This window comes from Oryctolagus cuniculus, chromosome 7 (genome assembly GCF_051225735.1).
Source record: "Oryctolagus cuniculus isolate XC-2025 breed Fujian yellow rabbit chromosome 7, ASM5122573v1, whole genome shotgun sequence".
In the NCBI taxonomy this organism is placed as follows: domain Eukaryota; kingdom Metazoa; phylum Chordata; class Mammalia; order Lagomorpha; family Leporidae; genus Oryctolagus; species Oryctolagus cuniculus.
In genome coordinates, this window is record NC_142873.1 from 31,132,547 (window position 1) to 31,156,155 (window position 23,609).

The 23,609-nt window shown below is 48.7% G+C and overlaps 2 protein-coding genes across 26 annotated transcripts in view; one reads left to right on the forward strand and one right to left on the reverse strand.

Moving 5' to 3' along the window:
- The window catches only part of GPR161 (G protein-coupled receptor 161), a 56,265-nt gene extending 45,016 nt beyond the window's left edge, over positions 1 to 11,249 (forward strand). For 6 of the 9 annotated variants that reach the window (XM_089299618.1, XM_089299623.1, XM_089299619.1 and 3 more), the window contains exons 4-6: positions 2,098 to 2,472; positions 3,771 to 3,890; positions 5,406 to 9,761. In XM_089299618.1, the coding sequence (XP_089155744.1) occupies positions 2,098 to 2,472; positions 3,771 to 3,890; positions 5,406 to 5,671 (761 nt within the window). In that variant the 3' untranslated portion in view covers positions 5,672 to 9,761. Of the gene's footprint in view, positions 1 to 2,097; positions 2,473 to 3,770; positions 3,891 to 5,405 lie in introns of all 9 variants that reach the window. The other 3 variants (XM_051857154.3, XM_051857157.3, XM_051857155.3) reach the window with 1 other exon arrangement.
- Positions 11,250 to 14,763: 3,514 nt separating this feature from the next.
- The window catches only part of DCAF6 (DDB1 and CUL4 associated factor 6), a 117,335-nt gene continuing 108,489 nt past the window's right edge, over positions 14,764 to 23,609 (reverse strand). For all 17 annotated transcript variants that reach the window (XR_016210426.1, XR_016210425.1, XM_070077394.2 and 14 more), the window contains 4 exons: positions 22,465 to 22,621; positions 21,826 to 21,914; positions 19,754 to 19,859; positions 14,764 to 15,239 (listed from right to left, as the gene is read on the reverse strand). Coding sequence is in view for 15 of the 17 variants with exons in the window: in XM_070077394.2 (XP_069933495.2) it covers positions 15,178 to 15,239; positions 19,754 to 19,859; positions 21,826 to 21,914; positions 22,465 to 22,621 (414 nt within the window). In the remaining 2 variants the exon portion in view is untranslated. The remainder of the gene's footprint in view (positions 15,240 to 19,753; positions 19,860 to 21,825; positions 21,915 to 22,464; positions 22,622 to 23,609) is intronic.

Consider the following 23,609-nt stretch of genomic DNA (forward strand, 5'->3'; position numbering starts at 1 on the left):
CTTTGTACTTTTCCCCTCCTTTTTTGCAAGGTTGGAGTGGGCCCAGTCCAGCAGATCTGCTATTGTTGTGTGCAAAACCTCCAGCTAACTCTGCCCACTTGCCAGTGGGAAACACTGGCTGGTATGAGAACAGAGAGGTGCCCTCTGGCTGCTCTGTTTCCAGAGCCGCACTGGTCTGGCTCAAAGGCTCCCCCCCACTGGAGGAGACCAAGACACGTTCCTGGCTTTTGCCACAGCCTCAGAGATGGTATCCAAAACCCACTGTGGCTTCCGCCATCCCGGTTGGCAGGGGATGGCGCTCTGCGTGCTCCACGGCCCACATCAGTCCTCCTGCTGAACACAGTCATGTTCACATGCAGAGATCCTGGAGGGCACGGTTGTGTGACATGTGGGTCTTTTCTGGTCCCAGCCCCTTACTGCAACCCACAGCAGAGAGCAATGCCCTTGCATAAAGTGAGATTCCTAAAAATATGAGAGGACTTTTTTTGTTTTTTGAAGATTTATTTATGTGAAAGAGAGAGGGAGAGATAGAGAGACATCTTCCATCCTGGTTCATTCCTTCAGATGCCCCCAACAGCTAGAATGGGACCAGGCCGAAGTCAGGAGCCAGGAATTTCATCCAGATCTCCCACATGAGTGGCAGGGGCCCAAGTACCATCTTCTGTGGCTTTCCCAGCCCATGGTAGGAGGTAGAAGGGCACTCTGATGACAGCTGCCCCAAAAGCTGTGATAACAGGAACCCATTCATAGAAGGGAGGACTGGGGCCACAGACGACCCGTTCCCCTGCAAGACCTGGCTGTGTTCAGCAGGGGGCCAGGCATGGAGCCTGCAGGGAGCTCTGGCCTGCCCTCAGCAGCCCCCATGGCCTAACTGGCTTTTGTCAGACTGCATTTCCTGAGCCGGAGATTAAGGTTCTAACACATGCGCTCTGGGGAATGTGTTCAGGCCATGTTAATTAATAAACCTGCGGGCTGCACATCTTCCTTGTGAGATCTGAGTTCACGTTCTGAGGTGTGTTAATTCTGAAGAACCTTGTATTATCTCCATATTCCTTTTTTTATCGTCTCTAGCTCTTTTTTTTAATGGATTTATTGTTTTTCTCAGCTTTCTGAGGATACCAGTTATATATATATTTCCTTTCTTAAGTTCCCTGCATTGTCTCTGGGATCCACGTATCTTTTCTTTTTTCCAGTCTCTGTGTTTCACACGATCCTTTTCCTTCAGTGCTGTCTCTTCACCTTTGATGATGAGGTGCAGGGAAGCCCTGGGGGCGGAGGCCTTCCTGCCTGGGGTGGGCCAAGGGGGGGGCACCTCACTCGCAGCAGCACCCGCAGCTCTTTTCTCTGGGGCTGGTTGGTTTTCGTAGGGCAGCCTTCTCCAAGCTGAGTGCCCCAGTGTTGAATCTTCAGACTGCTCCTTCCTTTTTACCGAGTCGCTCCTGTCCTTGGCCATTCCTGGCGCCTCCCAAACCGGCGCCCCCGGTTCACTCTGTCCACTTGTGCCAACATTGGGTGGTGGGTGCCCGAGGCCCAGCCTGGGGCAGAGCAGAGCAGGGGTCCAGCTGCTTCCCACACTGTTTCAGCCTGCTGCCTGGGGACAGCCTCCTGGGTCTCTGGTTCCTGAGGCCTCAAAGCACGGGCAGCTTCATTGTCCTCACCCATCTGCCTTCCAGCTTCCCACAGTTCCCTACCCTTGGGGGTCCAGGCCTCTGAAAACCTCCTGTCCTGGTATTCAAGCAGGGTCTCGGATGTGAAGGAGTTAGACTGGGGGTTCAATCCCCCACTCTGGCTGGAAGATCCCCTCACCACACTGTGCACTGCGGATTTGCCCGCCCGCCCGCCTGCCTTGCCGGCGTGGGGCACGGTGGGGGCAGTGTCCCCTGCAGTGAGTCCTGACACAATGGACAGAAACGTGACGCAAAGCGGGAGACAGCAGCTCAGGCCTCCAGTCCTTCAGGGGTCGAGAGCGGCTCTTGGCGGGGCCAACTGAGAACAGGAGGTGGGCGGCCAGGGCTTCCGTGCAGACGGAAATGGCAGAGCAAGCCCCGGGCCGCCCGGCTGCGTGATGGCGCCCTCAACGCCAACTTTGCCTTTCAGACCTGGGCCTGTCCCCGCACCTCACGGCGCTCATGGCGGGCGGCCAGCCCCTGGGGCACAGCAGCAGCACCGGCGACACTGGCTTCAGCTGCTCTCAGGACTCAGGTAACTTGCACGCCCTGCCGGCCTCTCAGGCACGGACGGACGCGGGGAGAGCGCCCTGGGCGGGACTTCCGGGCGCCGCCTCAGCGTTTCCGGCCACGGTTTCCTCTTCCTTGAAGTGGGGCGGAGCGGAAGCGATGGCGGTGGTCTTCGTGCACAGCTCGAAGTGCAGCTTTGGGGACGTTGCAGCGCGAGACCGGCCGCGAGCTGTTCCGCAGTTACTGTGGCCGCTGGCCGACACAGGCCCCGGGGTCCTATGGATTTCCGCTTCCGGTTCGTGTGAGGCAACTTGATGGAAGAGTGGGGCAGGTGTTTGGCTCAGCAGTTAAGCTGCACCTGGGGATCCCAGCATCCGACCCAGGGCCTGGGGTCAAGCCCCAGCTGGGCGCCCTGGCTCAAGTGAGTGGGCCCCTGCCACCCATGCAGGAGACCTGGGTTGAGTACAAGGCTCCTGGCTTCTGCCTTGCTCAGCTATAGCTGTTGTGTGTATGTAGGGAGTGCGGCCAGGGTTTGGGCGGCTTCTCTCTGTTTCTATCTTTGTCTCTCCCTGTCTTTGCCTTTCAAGTAAATATAAATAAATAAATAAAGGAAAGAAACAACTTAGAGTAAGCAGCAAGGGGAATGTAAGCAGAGCAACATGGGCTTTGGGGTCACACAGACCTGTGATTTACAACCCCGCCATCTCCTGGCTGTGTCTGTGTTGGTGAGGAATTCATTGGTTCAGCCTCTGTGTGTGCCAGATTGCTGCACTCTTCAGTTCATAATCCTCGCAGCAGATCTCTGAGGTAGACCGAAGGATGACCCCCAATTTACAGACGTGGGAGAATACTGAAGAATTCAGTAACCTGCCAGTGGTCCTAGGTCTGCCCCCCTTGAGCCTGTGTGCTTAACCGGAATATTCTGACGTTTCTTCTGTAGGCAAGAGAATAACACCCTTGCCATGTGTTTTGAAACAGCAATGAGGAGTTCCAGGCTTCCTGTTCTTCCTAGTTTCTTAGGCACGGAGGTCTTGATGGATTGAAAACTGGAAACTTATCCCCGTCCAGTGCCAGACTAGGGGGCATCATTGAGTGCCAAGTCCAGTCTGAGCCCTTGCTGCCTTCCCTGCCCTCTGTCCCCACCCCACCACCCTGAGCTCTGCCCAGCTCTAGAACTTGTAGGCGTTCCCTGATTCTGCCTTCATTTTCACACTGTGCTAAATCTTTACCTGCATTTTAACCATGGTGATAGGAATTCAGACTGTAAGAAGACTCACTCCAAAGACAAGGTGCCTTTTAATGGCACTCTGCTTCCCTTCCACCCCAGGGCTGGCAGGGATGACACTCCTGTGTCGTGTGAGTCATGACACCTAACCCATGGGATGATGTGGCCCCATTTGTTTTTGGTGGGATGATGGCCGAGGAGTCTCTCGGACAAGCACTTCAGGGCAGTTAGCTGCACCTGCCAGTGGGCTTGAGGAGGTGGAGACAGGGATTGGGTATGTTGAGAGAGGGGCGAAGGAAGAGGGGAGGAGGCAGGTGGGAGGATTTCGTGTTGCTGGTTATCTGTGCACACTGTGCCCTGTGCTGCAGGAACGGATGTGATGCTGCTTGAAGACTACCCATCTGATGATAACCCCCCCTCCCACTGCACTTGCCCGCCCAAGAGGAGGAGCTCAGTGACGTTTGAGGATGAAGTGGAACAAATCAAAGGTGGGTCTCAGAGACTGCTCGCTTCAAGAAAACACAGGGGACAAAGAAAATATCTCAGGTCAGCCCTAGCCCCATCCCAGAACATACCAGGGTTCCGTCACCTTTGCCCTCTGACCTCTGCCAACCCTGCTGGTCTCCCTTGAGTCCTTAGACACTTAACTCTAGGACAGCTGTCGAATACACATAGACATGTAGGCACAGACACATACGCATGGCACAGCCCAGATCTCTGAATCGGTGGCCCTATGAGCACCGCTGCTTCCTGGGAGCAGTTGCTGCCGCCTTGTCTATTGCTGGGAAGGTGCTGAGGACACGTGGGTCCTCCAAGGAAAGTGAGTTCCGCCAAGCTCAACTCCCAGCCCCCTTCTTGCCCCTTGGGTTTGGGGTGGTTTTCCCATCTGGACCTGTCGATTAAAAGGGTGACAGAGTCATTGTCCAGGCTGCCCAAGGATGTCAGCTCTCCCCCCGAGTCTCACCCAGTGGAGACAGCCGTCAACACGAGCAGGCCGTGGATGTGGTGGAGGAGGCCAGGGGTCTGGGGATGCAAGTTGTTGAAGACAGTAAGCATGGCCCGTCAGTGCGAGGCTCATACCGAATCATGTCATTTTTACGACCCTCACCCAGGAGTTCAGAAAGATCAGCGAGGTAGTCACGGAGGACAAAGGTTGCTACCAAATCATCTGCTTCGCCGAAAGCGGGTTCAAGGATGGCGCTTGGACCAGCAGCCCCATGGGCTTTATGCTACTTTTTCCCGGAAAAAGTGGACGTGCGTCTCCTCCCTGCCCCCGACGTGGGCCTGCGCTCGCCCCATCATGCCTGCCTCATGGGCTGGTGGCTCTGAAAGCACCCTCAGGCAGTGAGGAAGCAAAGCACCAGTGGGTGACATCGCCCCGCCCCCAAGACTGAGTGGCAGGCCGGAGACCAGGGTGTCCCTGGAGAACAGGGTGCAAATTGTTACTCTGCAGAAAATGTCAGGGCGGGATGAATTCTTCTCCAGAAATGTCCAGAGAACAGAGACAGGTTACTAATGTTAGGACAGGAGGTGTGAGGTAGAAGAGCCATGCCCTCCTCTTTCCTGTTCGCTTGAGCTGTCAGGGGCACAGATCCTGGGTAGGAACCGTCCGTGTCCCTGCCCCACCCTGAGGTTCCCCATGACTTGGAGCAAAGCCCTGGGCCAGCTGTAACCACTTGGAATCAACATTCATAGAGAGTGTTTATCAAGCCTTGTCTGTGGGCCAGGCCAAGGCTAAGCAACTTAGAATGAACCATCTCGGTAGCCCCATGAAATAAGAGGTATCTGCCAGAGGCAGAGACTAAAGCTAGGTCAGAGTCTCAGCTTTCGCAGGTGGGAAGTTGGGGAGTCCAGAATTTTCGTGTCGGGAACCTGACTTCAAAGCCGTGCCCTGGCCCTCTGCTTGCCTCCCGTCTCTGGGCACTGCAGCCGCAGCAGGCACAGCCCAGGCAAGTCGCTGTTCCTGGCTCCTCAGCTAACCCTTCTCCTGCTCTCTTCCCCAGAGGCTGCCAAGAACTCGATTCTTCATGTGAAAGCCGAAGTACACAAGTCCTTGGACAGTTACGCAGCCAGTTTGGCCAAAGCCATCGAGGCGGAAGCCAAACTCAACTTATTTGGGGAAGAGGCCTTGCCAGGGGTCTTGTTCGCGGCACGGACTGTCCCAGGGGCTGGCTCAGGGGGCCGCCGAGGCAGCAGAACGCTTGCGAGTCACAGGCTGCAGCTGCGGAGCATCGCAGAAGGGAACATTTTAGCCGCAGAACAGAAGTGAGGGCCTCGGGGCGGGCCGGGGCTGCAGTCGGAGATGCTGCCTGTGCCGGGCCCTGCCAGCTCCTCACTGCGTCCAGTGAGCCAATGCAGAGAAGCAGCAACATCTGGGACGCAGCCACCGGGAGAACTGGATATAGTCTCCAGCCTGGGGCGCCAGTGTCTGCTGTGGGACCACACGGGGGCGTCTCTGAGGCTTCTACTGTGCGTCGAAGAGCAGAGGGAGGTGTGGCTGTTGCCTGTTGGGAGGTGGGGCCAGAGAGGTTGGGGGCGGCTGGGGGAAGCCAGAGAGGCCGAGCTTGGAGGGAAGCCATCCCATGAGTCATTGCCTCCTCTTCACAACCTGTGGAGGGCAGCACGGTGCTTCTTAACATCGTCAAGTTCACGTCCAGGGCTGCAGCATGTTGAAACAGGCAGTGTGGGGGCAATCGGTTCTAGGCGGAATGGTGGGGCAGCGAGCACCTGGGAGCCTCCACACCCTGTCCTCGTTAGGACCCGGCTGTCCGTGGCCCTGCCTGCTGGTGCTGAAGGGAGGGCCCGTGCTGCCCCCATCCCTGCTGGCAGACATGGGGCATTTGGAAAGAGGGGAGAAACCACTACAAAAGACAGGAGGAAGGGGCAGGCACCAGGTGTTTCATTTCCAGGGCTTCGAAAGCCCTCTGGTTAGGGCACAGCACAGCATTCCTGAGACCGGATGGGACTGTGGTGGCGAGCACTGGCTGATAGTGTCTACTGGAGAGAATGCCGTCACATAGGGAAGCCTCACTGAACACTCTCTACGCGATGTTCCAGTGCCAGCACGCCGCCAAGAGCAAGTTAGGTTATGGCGACTCTGGGTCAGTGTGAGGTAGGAGAGAGACTGGACAGAGTGCAACCTGGGTTCCTGGCTCAGCCCTAGCTGTGTGCACACGTCCTCTGGAACATCCGGTCACCCCCTCTCTGTAAAATGGGAGAGGGAGTTGGATTGAATGGTCTCCAAGACCACCTCCTGCTCTGATCCTTGGTGTCCTCTTGACTACAGAGGTAGGAAAAACAGTAACAACAAAGTGGACCACAAATCTGCATTTGCATTCTTCTGCGTGTAGCTCCCAGTGGGTGTGAAGTGCCCTCGCGGACTTGGCTGCTGGGGCGCAGTGGCCCACGCCGAGACGCCGTGTGGAGGAAGAGGGGCTTTATGCCTCCTCTCCCTCAAGATGAAGCAGCAGCAGAAGTCTGGGCGTGGAACGATTGCTGCGGTGACTGAGGAAGCCACCGTCACCCCCTCCACTGCCCTTCCGGCGGCTGAGGAGCTGAGCCCAGGACCCAGGACCCTCCGTGCCTTGGTCAGCAGTGCTGGATTCCAAGGCCGCCTTGCTGTGCCGGCTCCTAGGCAGCTATTCCACAAAGGAATGACATCTGCGGGGTTTTCCTTGGGGTCTCGGTTGCTCCTGATGAGACACGGTCCTTTTGCTATGTGGCAGAAGGCAGTGATTGGTCCCGAGGCCTGGGACTTGGTTCCTTCGTGGTGACTGAATCCCACATGGCTCTTCTGGGTCCCGGTGTGTGCTGATGCCACGGGGCAGACTGCCCTCACTACTGGGTGGCATTTCTTCCTCCGATTGAGGGTGATCGAGGTTTTCCCTCTCTGTTCTGTGTAATTTCTTTCCTAGCACTTGTCTGTTTTTTTTTTTTTTCCCTCTATATTTATTTGAAAGACAGAGTTACAGAGAGAGGTAGAGACAGAGAGAGAGGTCTTCCATCCACTGGTTCACTCCCCAGATGGCTACAACAGCTGGAGCTGTGCCAATAAGGAGCCAGGAGCCTCTTCCAGGTCTCCCATGTGGGTGCAGGGGCCCAAGGACTTGGGCCATCTTCTGCTGCTTTCCCAGGCCACAGCAGAGAGCTGGATCGGAAGAGGAGCAGCCGGGACTAGAACTGGCACCCATATGGTTCAAGCCAGGGCTTTAACCTGCGCCACCGTGCCGGCCCCTTGTCTGGTTTTCTAAGGGACCATGTTCCCCATCAGCAGTAAGCACAGACATAGGACAGGGCCATGAGGCCTTTACCTCCAGGCTCGGTCACCAGGTAGGCCCTCTCCAGCACTGCAAATTGGCTTGGAACCCAAGGGCTGGGGAAGGCGCCCCTGACTGCCTGCAGCTGGGCTCCAGGGAAGAACCCTGGGACCACCCAGGTCCCCACTGGCTGACCGCAGCCCAGCTGGGATGTGATGGGAGTTGATCTGAATTGGTCTAGAAGGACTGCATTTCACAAAGGGACTCAGTTCCCCCTTGTTTTTAAGCCGAGGTGTGTTTGACACTACACAAACACCGTGTAAAAGGACCCTCCCAGGCTCTGCGGGCAATAATGCTGGTGTGTCTTTCCTGTGCTCCGTTAGGGAGAAAGACCTGGGCAGGTTCTAATAAAACCTCCCAGGCAGTGATGAGAGAACTGTGGCACCAGCATGGGGGTGGTATTTCCAACCAGAAGTTAGGCACAGCTCCTTTGAGGTTGGGTGACCATGGGAGCTAAGTCTCAGGGGGTGTTTGGCAGCTGGGGCCATATTTTGCATATCCAGGAATTCAAATTTGCCTTAATGCAGCTGAGAGAGGTGGAAGTGGGAGTGGGGAAAGAGAATCTCCCTTCCATACGTTCCGAGGACCCGAGAGGCATTTCTGAGGAGCGCCCCCACCCGCTCCCACTAAACCCAGGCTCATTAGCTGTGAATTGCTGTACAGTGGCAGGCTTAAAGCCACCCAGAGGGGACCTTGTGGACACTGGCAGGCGGGACTTCTGGCCACTTGTTTGCTTAAATCCCTCAGTCCTGGGTCTTCCAGTTGTGGGAAGACCACTCTTAGGGCTGCTGGCCATCTCTGCTTTCCTCACTGAGCTTCCCAGCTGCCAAGGTGCCTGTGTTATGCTCCAGAATGGAGGTTGCTGTGACCCAGAAGGCACTGGGAGTCCCACATGACGACGTAGCACACTGCTGCACCTCAGCTCTTCCCCGGGCAGGACACAAGACTGGAGTTCAGGACCTTAGACTCTAGGTGGCAGCAGTGTGGCTGTGCAGAGCCTCAGCCAAGCTGTTCTTGGCAGACAGGAAGCACCACCCCTGAGCCTGCTTCCCTGAGTGACCCCAGTCAGGGTCACAGGTGCTGCCCCCACTCAGCTGTGTGGTCTTCCACAAATCGCTGCTCCTGGAGGAGCGGGTTAAGGTCTGTAAGACAAGGGCCACCTAGCACCAGTGTTCCTGGGTTCTCTCGAGGGAGGAGCTGCTGAGTCTGCAAAGAGCTGAGCAACCAGGGGGATGACCTCAGTATGTGCAGTCGGGACAGGGGAAGGATGCACAGCGCTCTGATACAGTGAGAGCTTGCTAAGTCTGTTTAGAGTTAACTCTGAGCGTCCCATCCCGAAATGCCTGAGAGAGACACACGCAGACATGGATGCATCACAGGATGCTCCGGAAATGTGTTCAGCCTGGAGCGCCTTCTGTCTCCTGTCTGGTGGGTGACGCGAAGTGGCCATGCAGAGAAGGCAGGAAGCACGTACTGACCGGTTACATCTAATGGTGACGGACACTCCATTAGGCAGTTCCCAAACTTCCTTTCACTTCAGCACAACCGTGACATGGAGAAGAGTGCAAACGTGGGTGTGGTGAGGTCCCAAGTTCTGATCCCGGGCTGCCACTTACTGGCTGCGTGTTCGGGGCAAGTGAGTGTGTGTGCCTCTCAATTCCATTATCTGTAACGTGCAGTTCTGTAGTCATTTCCTATGTAGAGAGACAGGATTCAGTGGCCTCCCTCACAGGGCGACTGTGTGGATTCCAGGAAGACATCTTGGGAAGCATCGGACACGGAACACAGTATCTGGGGTGCGGTGGAAGCGGAGCCGCTGGCCTTGTCTTTAACTGTGAGGGGGGTTACTCTTGTTTTACAGGAATCTCTGTTACCAAGTGGGAACCTTGAGATGATAACCACTTAGGTGGGAGGTGTTGAAGGTGCTGCACAGGAATTGTGAGTTCTGTACACCCAGGACTCTTGAGAAGGGACGGGGTGAGAAAGCAGAAGGCAACAGAGTCGGGTGGGAAGGCAATAAATAGCATTGGTGCTCATAAAGTCTAAGGGAGCACAAGTGAGCTTCTCTGTTAAAAATTATGTACCCTCTGTGCTACTGGCCTGTTTGCACAAAGATGAAATAATTCTTTGAGGATGATTCGCCCCTGGGGCCAGGTGGAGTCTCACATCACCACATAAATTCAGCCCAGAGGGGACCCTCTCCCAGGAAAGTGCCCCAGGTGCTGCGGTGAGAGGGACTGCCTGGCTGACTCGGGTTCACAGAATCCCTAGTCTTCTGAGGGTAGAGGCAGGGCAGAGGGAGCACACCACACACAAAGTATGCAGGCCCTGGGACGGGGGGGTGATCCCAGTCTCCAAAGGAAACCGGCTGCGCTCAGCCAGCAGTGTCACTGCGGGGAGGGGCAGAGCCATACTGTGCTTGTGGGTTGGGCAAAAGGGACACAGAAGTTAGGGAGGCCTAGGAGGAAAGTCCAAGGCTTCAAAGTGAGTAAGTAAAGCCAGAATCGTGGCTGAATTCCAGGACCTGGCCATGGGGCTGAGAGGAGCGGAGCCAGCCTGTGGCTCAGGGGGAGGGAGAGTTCAGAGTGGTCAGTATTAGACGAATGGGTCCGTGAGGCTTTATTACATAGCTAGGAGGGGCATGGCAGATAATCAGATCTAGGTCAGACCTAAAGGAACCAAAGGCCCAAGGCAAGTGGATTCACTGGGAAGAATTCAAAGCACAATCTCCACAAGAGTTCCCAAAGCACGAACTTGCTCAGTGTTTCAGGAGAATGTGATACACAGAGCCGCATGCGTTTCCCTCAGAAAGCATTTTCCTGAGCAGGGACAGGGACGGGAATTAGGAGCCACCTGACACCATTCTGAAATACTGCAAATCACACACCAGGCAGCCTCTCCCAGAGGGAAACCGTCTCAGGGAGGTTCATGGCCTGGGCCACAGCACGGGTAGAGCCTGTTTGTTCATTAACAGGTCTGTCAGGGATAATGGGCCCCTGGGAGCAGAAAAGGTTAAAAACCAATCCCCCCTCCAAAAAAAAAAATCTAAAATATATTTAACTTGAAGTTTCTGGATGACATTTTAAAAAGATTAAGTGTTTAGGATTATAATATTTATAAGCAACTAGAAGTATATTTAGGTAGTTTTGTTTACCTGATTCAATATGGTTTTGGGATGTGTACAGCTGTGGACTATGTGGACTCTGTACTTGGACTTGTGGTCCGTGGGCTTTTTCTGGGTGCCTCTGCCTTCTCCCCTTTTCTCCAGCAGGGAGGAGTAGGCTGTTGCAGAACTGGGGGAGTGGGCATACTGAAGTCATCAGGTGTATCTATCCAGGCATTTTTCAGAAATTCCTCCAAGGCTGTTACTTTCATGGAGTATTGTTAAATGACCTACTTCTCACCATGGCCAAGATACTCTAAACCCAGTCTTTAAAGAAGACCTAATGAATGCTATTATCTATCCATGTATTTATTGATCAATCAACAGACTTATATTTTCCATTCTATAATAAAGTCAAAGAGGATGAATGGCAGATTTTCATTATTCTGAGACTCAGAACAAACTCAGGACACGAAACTCCCCCCGCCGCGGATGGGCATCTTCCCCTTCCTGAGTGGGTAGGCGAGTCACAGGTCCTAGCTTTCTGGGGTCCTCCCCTGTGGAATCTTGGAAGTGGCAGGACTTGTTAAGTCTTCCTCTGTAGAATATTTTCTTTGTTTCCTTTCCGGTTTGCCCTACTTCTGAATAACAATATTCAACACCAAAATTCTCTGCAAAATCACCTTGGATAGGGGAAGTAATTCTCCACTGCCTTCCCGGGGCCCCAGCAGAGAGTTGGAAGAGGAGCGACCGGGACTAGAACCCGGGGTGCCAGCGCTGCAGGCAGAGGATTAGCCTAGTGAGCTGCGGTGCCGGCCTTGACAAATGCTTCTTAAAAATACTTTAAAATGTATTTTTAGGAGCAGTTTTAGGTTCACAGCAAAATGGAGCAGCACATACAGAGTTCACATGCCCTTTCCTGGCTCCATCAGCAGCCTGTGCCAGTGGGGACAAACACCACTTCCGTTTTCTTCTCTTGCCAAAGAATGACTGACGACTCCTTAACTCCACCGAGTCCTCTAGTGGCTTCCGATCTCTCAGTTTCCCCCACCTGTCTGCAGTGTTATCTGTGTGGTGTTACAACTGAAGAAAACAGCATCACATTGTGGGCGGTGGTGCTGACATAGGTGGGGGAAATACAATCACCTCCTTTAGAGAGGAACCCCGAGGAATCAGAAGGCTTAGGCAGGGAGCATAAATAACGGGCAATGTACTATCCAGAAATCACGCAGGAACTGTCTGATTTCTTTCTGCCTCTGACCATTTACCTCATGTTCTAATGTGGATACGTACGTGCCTTTGCCCACAGCAAGGGCTAGATGCTGCAGTCCAGCAGAACTTACTGAGTCGATGGAACTTACTTTCTCCCTGTACTTATCTGTGCAGCAGTGGCCCTGGGCTTGCAGCCATCTGATAGGGGACAGAGATCCCTGTTTTCTATACCAAGACTATTTGTGCTCAGTCTGAGACAGGTTATGCCTTACCCTCTCCCAGACGCATTAGCGGGGAGCTGGACAGGAACCGGTACCCATATGGGATGCTGGTGTTGCAGGTGGCAGCATAACCTACTACACTGCAACACTGGCCTCATGCCTTACTTTTTTTTTTTTTTTTTAAGATTTATTTATTTCTTTGAAAGTCAGAGTTAGAGAGAGAGAGAAGGAGAAGCAGAGAGAGGTCCTCTGTCCACTGGTTCACTCCCCAATTGGCCACAACAGCTGGAGCTCTGCTGATCTGAAGCCTGGAGCCAGAAGCTTCTTCCAGGTCTCCAACGTGGGTGCAGGGGCCCAAGGACTTGGGCCATCTCCTACTGCTATCCCAGGCCACAGCAGAGATCGGAAGTGGAACAGCCGGAATTCAAACTGGAACCCATATGAGATGCCAACACTGCAGGCAGTGGCTTTACCCACTACTCCACAGCACCGGCCCCTCCATGACTTACTCTTAATATCTGAGTTAGTCCCTCTCTCCAGGATAGATTTGGGGCAATAAAAGGAACATTTAACTATTTGTTAATTAGTCTATAACAGCTGTGTTATATTTAGAAAAAGAGGGCAGCTGTTACAGCCAAAACATTAAAGCATCGTGAGACAGGAGCCCAGGCTTGAGGCACCCGAGGCAGAAGCCAGACCTGCGCTGCCCGGGCCGCTCTGAACACTGCACACAGTCCTCGACAGTCTGGTACCCACCTCCAGGGTGCGGCCACGAGCTGCTGCTCGAGCTGGAGCTGAAGGTGATGAATGTTCACAACCCACAGCTCTGACCCTGACAACTCCAACTCGTCCTTGGGTCAGTCTTACAAGATACCTGGCTTCAAGACAGGGTCAGGGATCACTCCAAGTGTCTCACTCAATTTCTTCTTCAGCTGTTGGCTGCCAAGGAGGCAGAGTGGTGATCAGTACTGGCTGGACTATAGGTTACACAGCAGTTGTCGGGGTCGGTTTCTGACTTTTCCAAGTGGAACAGTTCCCAAGAACTCAGCCACTGGAAACACACAGGTGTTTCAGAACACTGCTGTGCATCACTGCAGAAGCCTATAATACAGCCAATGTCCAGTGTGTGTACGCATGCATATGTGTGTGAGTGTGTATGAGAGGGAGGGAGAAGGGAAGGTGGAAGGGTGACAGCCCCTCTGAAACTGTCCTTTTGGACCACTAAACCCTGGACACACCATGCTTGCTTCTTTGCCTCCAAGGTATCACAGGCAGCAAGTTAACTGCCTCTCTCCCACCCCGCAGATCTGGCTTCTGAAAAGACCCTGGACATCAAGAAGATAGCAAAAATGAGCCACAGATGTGTACTATGCCCATCTGGATGATGACGAGAGATTAGAAAGTATAAAAATAGGGGCAAGTGTGTGGCACGGTAGGTTAGGCTATGGCCTGTGCCACCAGCATCCCATACAAGCACCAATTCAAGTCCTGGCTGCGCTGCTTCTGATTCAGCGCCCTGTTAATGAGCCTGGGGACACAGTGGAAGATGGCCACAATCCTTGGGCCCCTGCACCCACATGGGAGATCGGGCAGACTTCCAGGCTCCTGGCTTCACTCTGGTCTAGCCTTGGCCATTGCGGCTACTTGGACCATGAGCCAGTGGATAGAAAATTCTCTAACTCTGCCTTCAAAATAAACAACTTTTTAACAAAGTATGAAAATAAGAGAATATTTTGTTACTGAGAAAAAATTTTACTTATTTTCTGAATGGATTGAAGAGATGTGAGCATGTGATTAGACTGATGAAAAGATACCAGCAGGATGAAAATGTAGGAGTGTTAACTCCCGGAGTGGTTTTAGGTCATAACTTTAAGCTGCATGTATTTGGGTGCAGATGGCTCAGTGGAGGTAGCCAGTAGAGTTAAGGATGTCTGGAAACTAAAAGACTATAGACAGTCAACATCTTGCAGTGAAATCTAGAATGTGGCGAGAGCTAGACCAGATGCCTGTGCCCTCAGAACCAGTTTATGCTAACAGGTGAGGTGAAGTATCCAGGACGCCGTCAGTGATTTTGGCTGGTGACTAACTCCTACACTTGACTAATTACGTACTGGCAATCATAAGAAGTGACTAGAGGTCAAGATAAAAAACTGGAGAGAAAAATGAAAGCAGCTCTTTGGTGTGATTCTATCCTACAGAAGTCAAAACAAATGAGGTTATTAATCTATAAAGAACAAAGGAAAAATATTCTTCTTATGTTACAGAAAATACTGGAAAACCATGGATCAAAATAGTAAGGCAGGGGTGGCGTTTGGTCTAGTGGTTAAGATGCTGTCTCTGCCACCCACTTGGGCAAACTGAATTAATTTCCTGGCTCCTGCACGTGGCCTGGCCCAGTCTAGTGGCTGCAGCCATTTGAGAAGTGGACCAGCAGACTCGAGTTCTGTCTGTATCTGTCTCTCTGAAAAACTACGACAAAACAAACAAAAGCATTAAATGAAAAGTCAAATTTAGGATATCTTAAAACAACCAACTTCTTTAATCAGAAAGTAACAAACATGCAAATGGCAAGTGTAGAAATTTATTTGAACCAACATTTTCACTATAATGGAAATTATTCTTCAACATTGATCCAAGCTCCCACATCTGAAGGTTAGGGGAAATATTGCACTTTGCATTTTCTAGCACTTCTCATACACGCAAAAGGTTTTAAAAACATTTTGCTAGTTTTGTTTTACACACACTCTCCCAAATTCATGCACACACTCATTCCAAACCAATGTTAGGTTATCCCCAAAAAGGGGAAAAACTCCAAAAAATCATAACCTTAAAATTGCACTAAAGTTCTGTCAAGAAAAAAAATATAATAAATTGTCTTATACAAATTTCAGAACATCTGAGTGCTTGCCAAAAGAGGTGGTTATTACTCGTCCTCATTTTCATTCTCCTGGCCAGAGCCTTCTGATCTGTCACCCTCCAACCGGTCTGGAGAACAAACAGACAGACAGGCATGAGAACTGCAGAAATACTTAAAGCATTGAAATTATAAATAGTTTTCAATGCCATTTATTTAAAACTAATGAAACCATATAAAATTCAATGTTATCAATGTGTAAAAATCAGCTCACTACCACAGGCAGATAAGTTTTTTTTTATTTTGTTTTTGTTGTTGTTTGCCCTTAGAAGTACATTTTAAAAAGAGTAAGACAACAGCTCTATTAGCTTAGGGTATAAATGTAACTCTAAAACATACAATAATTTTAGAAGACTTTCCCTAAAGATCCAGACGGGGCACTGTCGACTCCAGTGTTCTCATGGTCTAGTTTTCTAAGGAGGTGTATCAGGTGCTATCCAAGGAGAACGAGGAGGCTGTGTCAGAGAACACAGTAGCATCTTCCTGAGGACTATGTAAACTTGTCGGTAATAATTTCTTGCTGTATCCTAGTCAAGAGCAGCAAGGACAATGCAGAGGATGCACTATATGTTTAACTTCCATGTGAATTAGATTAACTCTCTTCCCAGCAGACGCCACTTCCAATGTCAGAGCAATGAAGCAAGGGCTAAGATTTATTGCTTTAATTACACAAATTTTACCTTTATGTAGGTACTCATAATACATTTATAAGAGAAATGAACATGATAATATCTGAATGAGTCACGAAGGAATCTAAACACAGTGGAAGAGTGTCTAATAAATGGCTGCCAAAGGGATGTCATTATACAGAATGTCACATTATTATCTTTTCACTTTTTTAGCCCTACTACAGGTATACTTTGTTTTAATGTTTGTTTGCATCTACTTGAAAGGCAGAGCAATGGGGGGAAAGAAGGAAGTAGGGGATGGGGGGAGGAAGGGAACAGAGAGATAGATCTTCCATCTGCTGGTTTACTACCCAATGCCCGCCACAGCCAGGGCTGAGCCAAGCCAGAGCCAGGTGCCAGGAATACCATCCAGCTTTCCCACTTGAGCCACTTGAGCCGTCATGTGCTGCCCCCCAGGATGCATTAGCAGGAAGCTGGACCAGAAGTGGAGTAGCCAGGGCTCAAACCAGAACTCCAACAAGAGATGTCCCAAGTGGCAGCTTAACCCACTGTGCTGCAAACCCTGCCCAATATATAATTATTATTATGTGAAATACTTTCATGAGAGAAGCAAACATTTCTTGCTGTTCTCCTTAAACGTGTCATGAATGGGAATCCTGGATCTGACTGACTATAGTTAGGAAACCTATTCTATCATGTCGGTGGAGCATGCGGAAGTAGAAACAGCCTATCAGTAGGCTTTTGACTCAATCTTCGTTTGTTCTACTACAAATGCAGATGGGGAAACAGGGGTAAGAAGAAATGCCACAGTTTTTAAATGAGGAAGTCTACGGCAGAGAACCGAATTCTGCAGTCCAAAGCATGCCAGTAGGAGGCACGGTGAGGCCAGAGCTCCCTAGACAGGTCACAGGAAAGCTCACGGCGGCTTCTGGACCCAGCAGGGTGGAACAGGAGGGCAGCTGCTCTCTGCTCAAATGCCACTTCCACAGCTGCATCTTTCTTAGAAGCCAGTTTCTAAGAGACAAATGCAAGCTTCTGTTCACAAAGTGTTAGTGAAGTAGTCAAAGTGCAAAGCAGCTCAGAACTTTCACAAAAAGTCATACACCAAGACAGCGCCGCGGCTCACTAGGCTAATACTCCGCCTTGCGGCGCCGGCACACCGGGTTCTAGTCCCGGTCGGGGCACCAGATTCTGTCCCGGTTGCCTCTCTTCCAGGCCAGCTCTCTGCTGTGGCCAGGTAGTGCAGTGGAGGATGGCCCAAGTACTTGGGCCCTGCACCCCATGGGAGACCAGGATAAGTACCTGGCTCCTGCCATTGGATCAGCGCGGTACGCTGGCCGCAGCGTGCTGGCCGCGGCGGCCATTGGAGGGTGAACCAACGGCAAAGGAAGACCTTTCTCTCTGTCTCTCTCTCTCGCTATCCACTCTGCCTGTCAAAAAAAAAAAAAAAAAAAAAAAAAAAAAAAAAAAAAAAAAAAAAAAAGTCATACACCAAGGGCTGAAATGAAAACTGGAAACAAGGACTGCTTCTACATCCCTGGCTGCCAATGTAGATAGTACCAGCTGGCTTTGTAAGTAAGATCCACATCTGTGGAAAGGCTCCTTTCATTCTGTTGGAGTATGTCTCTAGGAAATTAATCTGGGCTGGGGAAGATATGATATGAAGGATAATTAAATTTCCTGGGCGAGCAAGGGAGATAACAAAAATAAATTCCCCAAAGGAAGCCTGTGTTGGACAAACATACTATTTTATTTTCTATGCTATCACTTGCAAAGAATTTATTTACTTTCTTAAGAAAAAGAATAAACAAAACGCATGGTTAGCTAGAAGTTCAGGCATTTACTCATTAGTACTCAATAAACATTTACTGATCAACTATTACGTGCGAGGAGCTAAAGATAAAGCTGTGAATGAGAGAAACTAGGTCTCTGCTCTTCACAAGCTTGTTTTGCCGAGGAGGAAAATGGGCGACAAACAACAAGTAACAAAGAAGTAACGAGTGCTCTGTCACTGAGGGAAGTACGGCAATGAACACACTGGGAGGGAGCATGCGAGCAGGCGTCCGTGTGGAACACTGGCGCTGCAGGCAGGGGTTTGCCCTGCTGTGTCTCAGCACCAGCGAGGGGTGGGGTGGGGGCCGTGTATGGCGCAGGCCTCCACATCAGAGCAAGCATTCAGGTCCCGGCCACTCCACCTTCTCATCCAGCTGCCCGCTGAAGCCCCTGGGAAGGCAGCAGGAAATGGCCCAAGCACTTGGGCCCCTGCCACCCGTAAGGGAGACCAGGATGGAGCTGCAGGCTCTTGGTTTCGGCCTGCCCAGACCTAGCTAATGCAGCCATTAGGGGAGTGAGTCAGAAGATGGAAGTATACTCTCTAATTTAAAGATTTATTTATCTATTTGAAAGAGTTACACAGAGAAAGGAAAGGCAGAGAGAGAGAGGTCTTCCATCCGCTGATTCACTCCCCAACTTGCTCCCAGGAGCTTCTTTCTGGTCTCCCACACTGATGCAGGGGCTCAGGGACTTAGGCCATCTTCCACTGCTTTTCCAGGTCATAAGGAAAGAGCTGGATTGGAAGAGGGGCAGCTGAGACACAAATTGGTACCCATAGGAGATGCTGGCGCTGCAGACAGAGGCTTGGCCTACTACGCCACAGCACCAGACCCTAAATATTTTTCTTGCTCTATAAAATGTTTCCTCCTTAATTCTGAAATCCAAATAGACAAATTTTAAGGGTTATTCACTGTTAGTGAAGCAAATGGGTCATAAGCTATTACAGTGACAAATTTAATAACGTAAGAGTCCAAAGTATTACAAAACTATGGACAGAATACTGGTATTTTGTTGTTGTTGTTGACGTTCCACATTTTTTGTTTTGACTATTTGAAATGTTCTCTCTTTCCTGGTAGTAGCTGACATTTACAATTTGAGAGTTCTTTTTTCTTTTTTTTTTTTTTAATTACAAACTTCTTAATGTTACGTGCAGGTTACTTTGCCAGGAATATTTATCTTTCCATTTCCCACCCTCTCTGCTGAAGTGATATTTAAACCCACTGCTTAGATTTGAAGGGTAAGTAGAAGTCATCATAATGAAAAGTCAGGACGGGAGGAGCTAGCAGGATTTTAAAACTCCAGGGTGGGAAAGAGTGTCTCCAAAATTCAAAGGCGAGAGTGGACAGAGTGGCTAGAGAAGGAAAGAAGCAGAGGAAATGAGCCAGAAAAGTAGTTTGAGATCAGATCGCCTAAAGGTGTCCACGTCATATTACTTACAGGTCAAAGGGTTAGAAGTGTCTCAGATTTGGGCTTTAACTAAACTTAAAATGGTGTGATCTGGGGTGAGTTATTACAAAAGCTACACTATAAAGGGTTGGTGCTAAATAAGGATGAATCTGTGAAAAGATAAACCTAATGTCTGATATTACTAAGTGACAGACATGCCCAATGTATGAACAACTCTATGACATCAGTGAAGAGTTACAAACACCAGCACTCTGACGATGTGCCTGCAAAAGCAGCAGAAGATGGCCTGTGGCCTTGGGCCCCTGCACCCATGTGGGAGACAGGAGGAAGCTCCTGGCTTCAGACTGGCCCAGCTCCGGTGTGGCAGCTATCTGGGGAGTGAATCCGGCAGAAGATTTCTCTCTGACTCTGCCTTTCATGGAAATTAAAGGAAAAACCTTTTAAACTCTTTTAAAGGTTGGGTATGGACCTGTACTCTGAGAAACAAAGAGCACCTGATAAAAGTATTCAAGTGACTCGTCCTTTTCACCTTGACCATTTTTCAATAGTTCAGTTTGTAAGGAAGAAAGTTATTGTGCTAAGGTCAAGTATTCACAAAAGTCCTAGTTCAGAAGTTAAACTATCATTACTTTGCAACTAAACAAATCACATACATTCCTATAAAGCAGATCTTAAATAATAATGTATTTTTCAAATACAGAAACGATTTTTGGTACCTGCTCGGATATGATTCAGTGAAGCCAACATCCTTAACATGAAAGAGGCTGGAACTGTAATGGTATTTCTAGTCTCTTCCAGCATGAGTTCATTTCGAGTTATAACCTACAAAGCAAATTAAACAGCATGTCAAAGATCAAAGAGTAACTGTACATCTCCCTTAAGGATTAGAAGAACAATAAAAAAATTAGCAGATATGAGGAGGAATTATTTCATTCTTTCTATGTATGATATCTGTATTTGTGTCTAAAGGCTACTCACTGCCAAATGATCACTTGAACTGGTATTTAAAGAAGGAAGGTCAGAGACTACTGCTACTCTTTCAACTGGCAGAAAGACAAAGGTTAAATCTGATGACGGCCAAGCATTCAGGAATTCCATTTTCCTTCTGTTACCTGTCGTTGACTTCCCGGAGCAGTACACTTGATGCTGGCCTACTCTTTTTCCCTACAGCATGTGAGTGTTCCTGGGTGTCCTGAAGTTCCAGGCATGCTGACGGCTCATTTACTTTGTAACCTGGCACATGCAGATGCTTCTGTCCCAAATGCCCCTTTGCTCCTTGTCTCTCTGGAGAACTATTACTTCTCAAACATCAGTCCAATCCTTATTTCCTCTCTGAAGACCTACCTCCCCAACCCATTCAACCTACTTACAAGCACAACTATTCCTGGAGGGGGGCTTCCCAAACATTATGCATATTGCTGACAACAGTCCCACTATATTCTAGTTGTGTCTTAATATGACTATCTTTCCTACTAGACTATAAGCTCTATCTAGGCTGTAGCTTTTGAAATCTATCACAAGTGTGTTTACTTGAGAGACTCAGGGTGAGACAGGTAGGGAGTGAAAGCTCCCACCTGTTGGTTCACTTCCAAGTGCCCACAAGGGCCCTATATGGGGCAAAAGCTGAGAGCTGGAAATGTAATACCCAGATCTCCTACATGGTGACAGGAACCCTGTTGTCACCTCCTGGCTGGGGAGCTGCTTCTCCTGGTCTATTATGTGAATGAAAATGTACGCAAGAATTGTACTGAGATGTCAACCTTTGCCTATGGTAGTGGTTTTCCAACTTACTAATATTTTTAGCACCTCCATTTTCATAAGAAATTTTATATAGAAACCCACAAAAAAAATCCCTGGTTGAAGTCAGGGACCAAAGGTTCAGAGTTCAGCATTTTTATAATCCATCTTTCTTCTCCCAATTCCGTAAGAAATCGAGTTTCACAGAAATCAGTTTAAATTAAAACTGCTTAATAAGAAACTAAAAAAAAAATCTCAAAATATGTTAATAAAAAAGACTTTCCAAGCATTTGTTCTGCTACCTACTGATACAGAAAAATAAATTATCCACCCCCACCCCCACCACCTTTTTTTATTCATTTGACAGGTAGAGTTATAAACAGTGAGAAGAAAGGCAGAGAGAAAAGTCTTCCTTCCGTTGGTTCACTCCCCAAAAGGCCGCTATGGCCTGCACTGTGCTGATCCAAAGCCAGGAGCCAGGTGCTTCTTCCTGGTCTCCCATGCGGATGCAGGGGCCCAAGGACTTGGGCCATCCTCCACTGCTCTCCCAGGCCACAGCAGAGAGCTGGACTGGAAGAGGAGCAGCCAGGACTAGAACCCGGCACCTATATGGGATGCCGGCACCAGGCGGAGGATTAACCAAGTGAGACACGGCCCTGGCCCCCACCCCTCCACTTTTTTAAAAGAAAAACTGAAAATGGAAAATGAGTATGACTGTGGTAATAGAGGATTTCTTAAAAGGATGAATTTTTTTCCCTTCTTTATTATATAATAAGCACAAATAGTTAAACCTAGTTTTCAAACTACAATCTACCTAATCTCATATTTCTAATAATGATCATTATAATTGGCTAGCTATTATTCTGACTTTACTTCTCTAGAATTACAGGCATGTTTTTATCTAAATTTTTCTATCTTAAAGGTTGACTTCCTTAACTGACTGAACTTGCTTTATGTTAGCGTCTAATAAAAAACTGCTTCAATTATTCTTAGAAAGGCAGTTTAGGAACAAGTAGAAATATGGTGTATAATAAGTATAATAAAATCTTACTTCATCAGCAAGTTTTCGGTTAAAAATCCTTGACTCTTCTAGTGGTGACCAGATCTTTATGTCATAATCTATGCCAGACGAGGCTAGAACTAGAAACAAAATTTACAGATTAATATAAAGCTTGGAAAAATGTCCTTTATTCAAGACACGCCTATATTATGCACACACATACATACACTCACACTGAGCTTGAATGGAAACTGTACCTATACATTTAACTGTTAATTGGTAATATTATTAAAAATTTTCTAAAAGTTATCCCAGAACATAATTTTAAAATCACGTTGAAGTCACTCAAATTTGTCAAATTCCTTGCATTCTTATGACCATTCAAACAGATGGTCAGAACAAGCCAGTGTTCCTTTGTACTGGCAAACTGACTCAGACATGTGAATACTAAACACTGACATGTTAAACTTCTTATAGCTGATAAAACTTACAAGTACAAATGTTGTAACCATTTCCAGATACATTCTGTCAAAGCAGATTACAGGTGTTTGCTGTTTTAAATCCAAGGAGAGCTATAATTGAGTCCAGTAGAAAAATCTGGAACATTTTTATAATATTGACAACTAGAAAAAAGCTGGAGCTGGTGAATCGTACAGTCTCTAGTCCTTGTTCTATAAAAGGTCCTCTTACTTGGGTCGAAGGGATGTGGCTGCAGGCAGTTTACCACGTGGTTATCGGCTTCCAGAAGCATCAAATGTTCGGCAGTGTGCCGATCCCAGATGAAGATATGGCCACAGTCAGAGCCGCTCATGACGAAGTTAGCACCCCAGAAATTGGCTTCTTTTATCTAAGGGTTTCAAGAAGGTTAAGATATGTGAAGATTCAAATCCAAGCTATTACTTAAAAAACAAGCTGACTTAAAAACAATAAAATTAAAAATGAAGAGTCTTTATCTTCTACTATCCTAACATCACAACAGAATAATGTGATGGAAGTAAAGTAATGAAAAGTCCTCCATAAGGACGGAGACTTTGCTTTGTTCGATGCTGTATTTATAGTGCTGGAAATGGTACTTAGCATTTATCAGGTACTTAATCAGTAACTGTTCTGATGGGTAATGCCAGCATTGCAAAAGCTTACCCCATCACGCTATAATACACAACTCACTAATTAGTAACTGAGATACAGATGAATGGGATTTCTGTGTTTTGGAAAATATTTCTATATATGTTACTGAACTTTCCAAAAATTGTCTCATTTTAGCTTTATAAAATAAAATGTTTCACAGAATAAAAGGAATTATTCTATTTTGCCAGAACAACAAAAACACCAGTTTTTAACTGGCTACTAGAAACGTATACAATTGAGAAGGAAGAAGTAAATGTATTTGCTTTTAGGAAGTAATCAAAGGATTGTGATACACTGGAATGGTTATGATAATTTTAAATGGATAAGTCTGAATGAGCCATCAAAAAGTCCTTTATATTTCAGATTAAGATGTTTTCAATCATGTTACCTGCTGGCGCTCCTCTGTTCCTTTTGGAGAGGAAACAGAAGAATGGAGCCGATTTTGTTACTGAGAGCTGCTATTAGTTTACTTCCTTCTTTCTGTTCATCCTTTTAATTAATTATTTTCATCAAAAAAACAAAAACAAAAACAAAAACAAAAACCCAGACTTATCTACTGGTTCATTTCCCTAATGTCCACAACAGCTGAAAGTGAGCCAGTCCAAAGCTGGGAGTCATGAACTCAAATCTAGAGATTCCACATAGGGGACAAGATCCCAATCACGTGAGCCTTCTACAAGGTCTGCACCAGCAGGTCGCTGGTACTT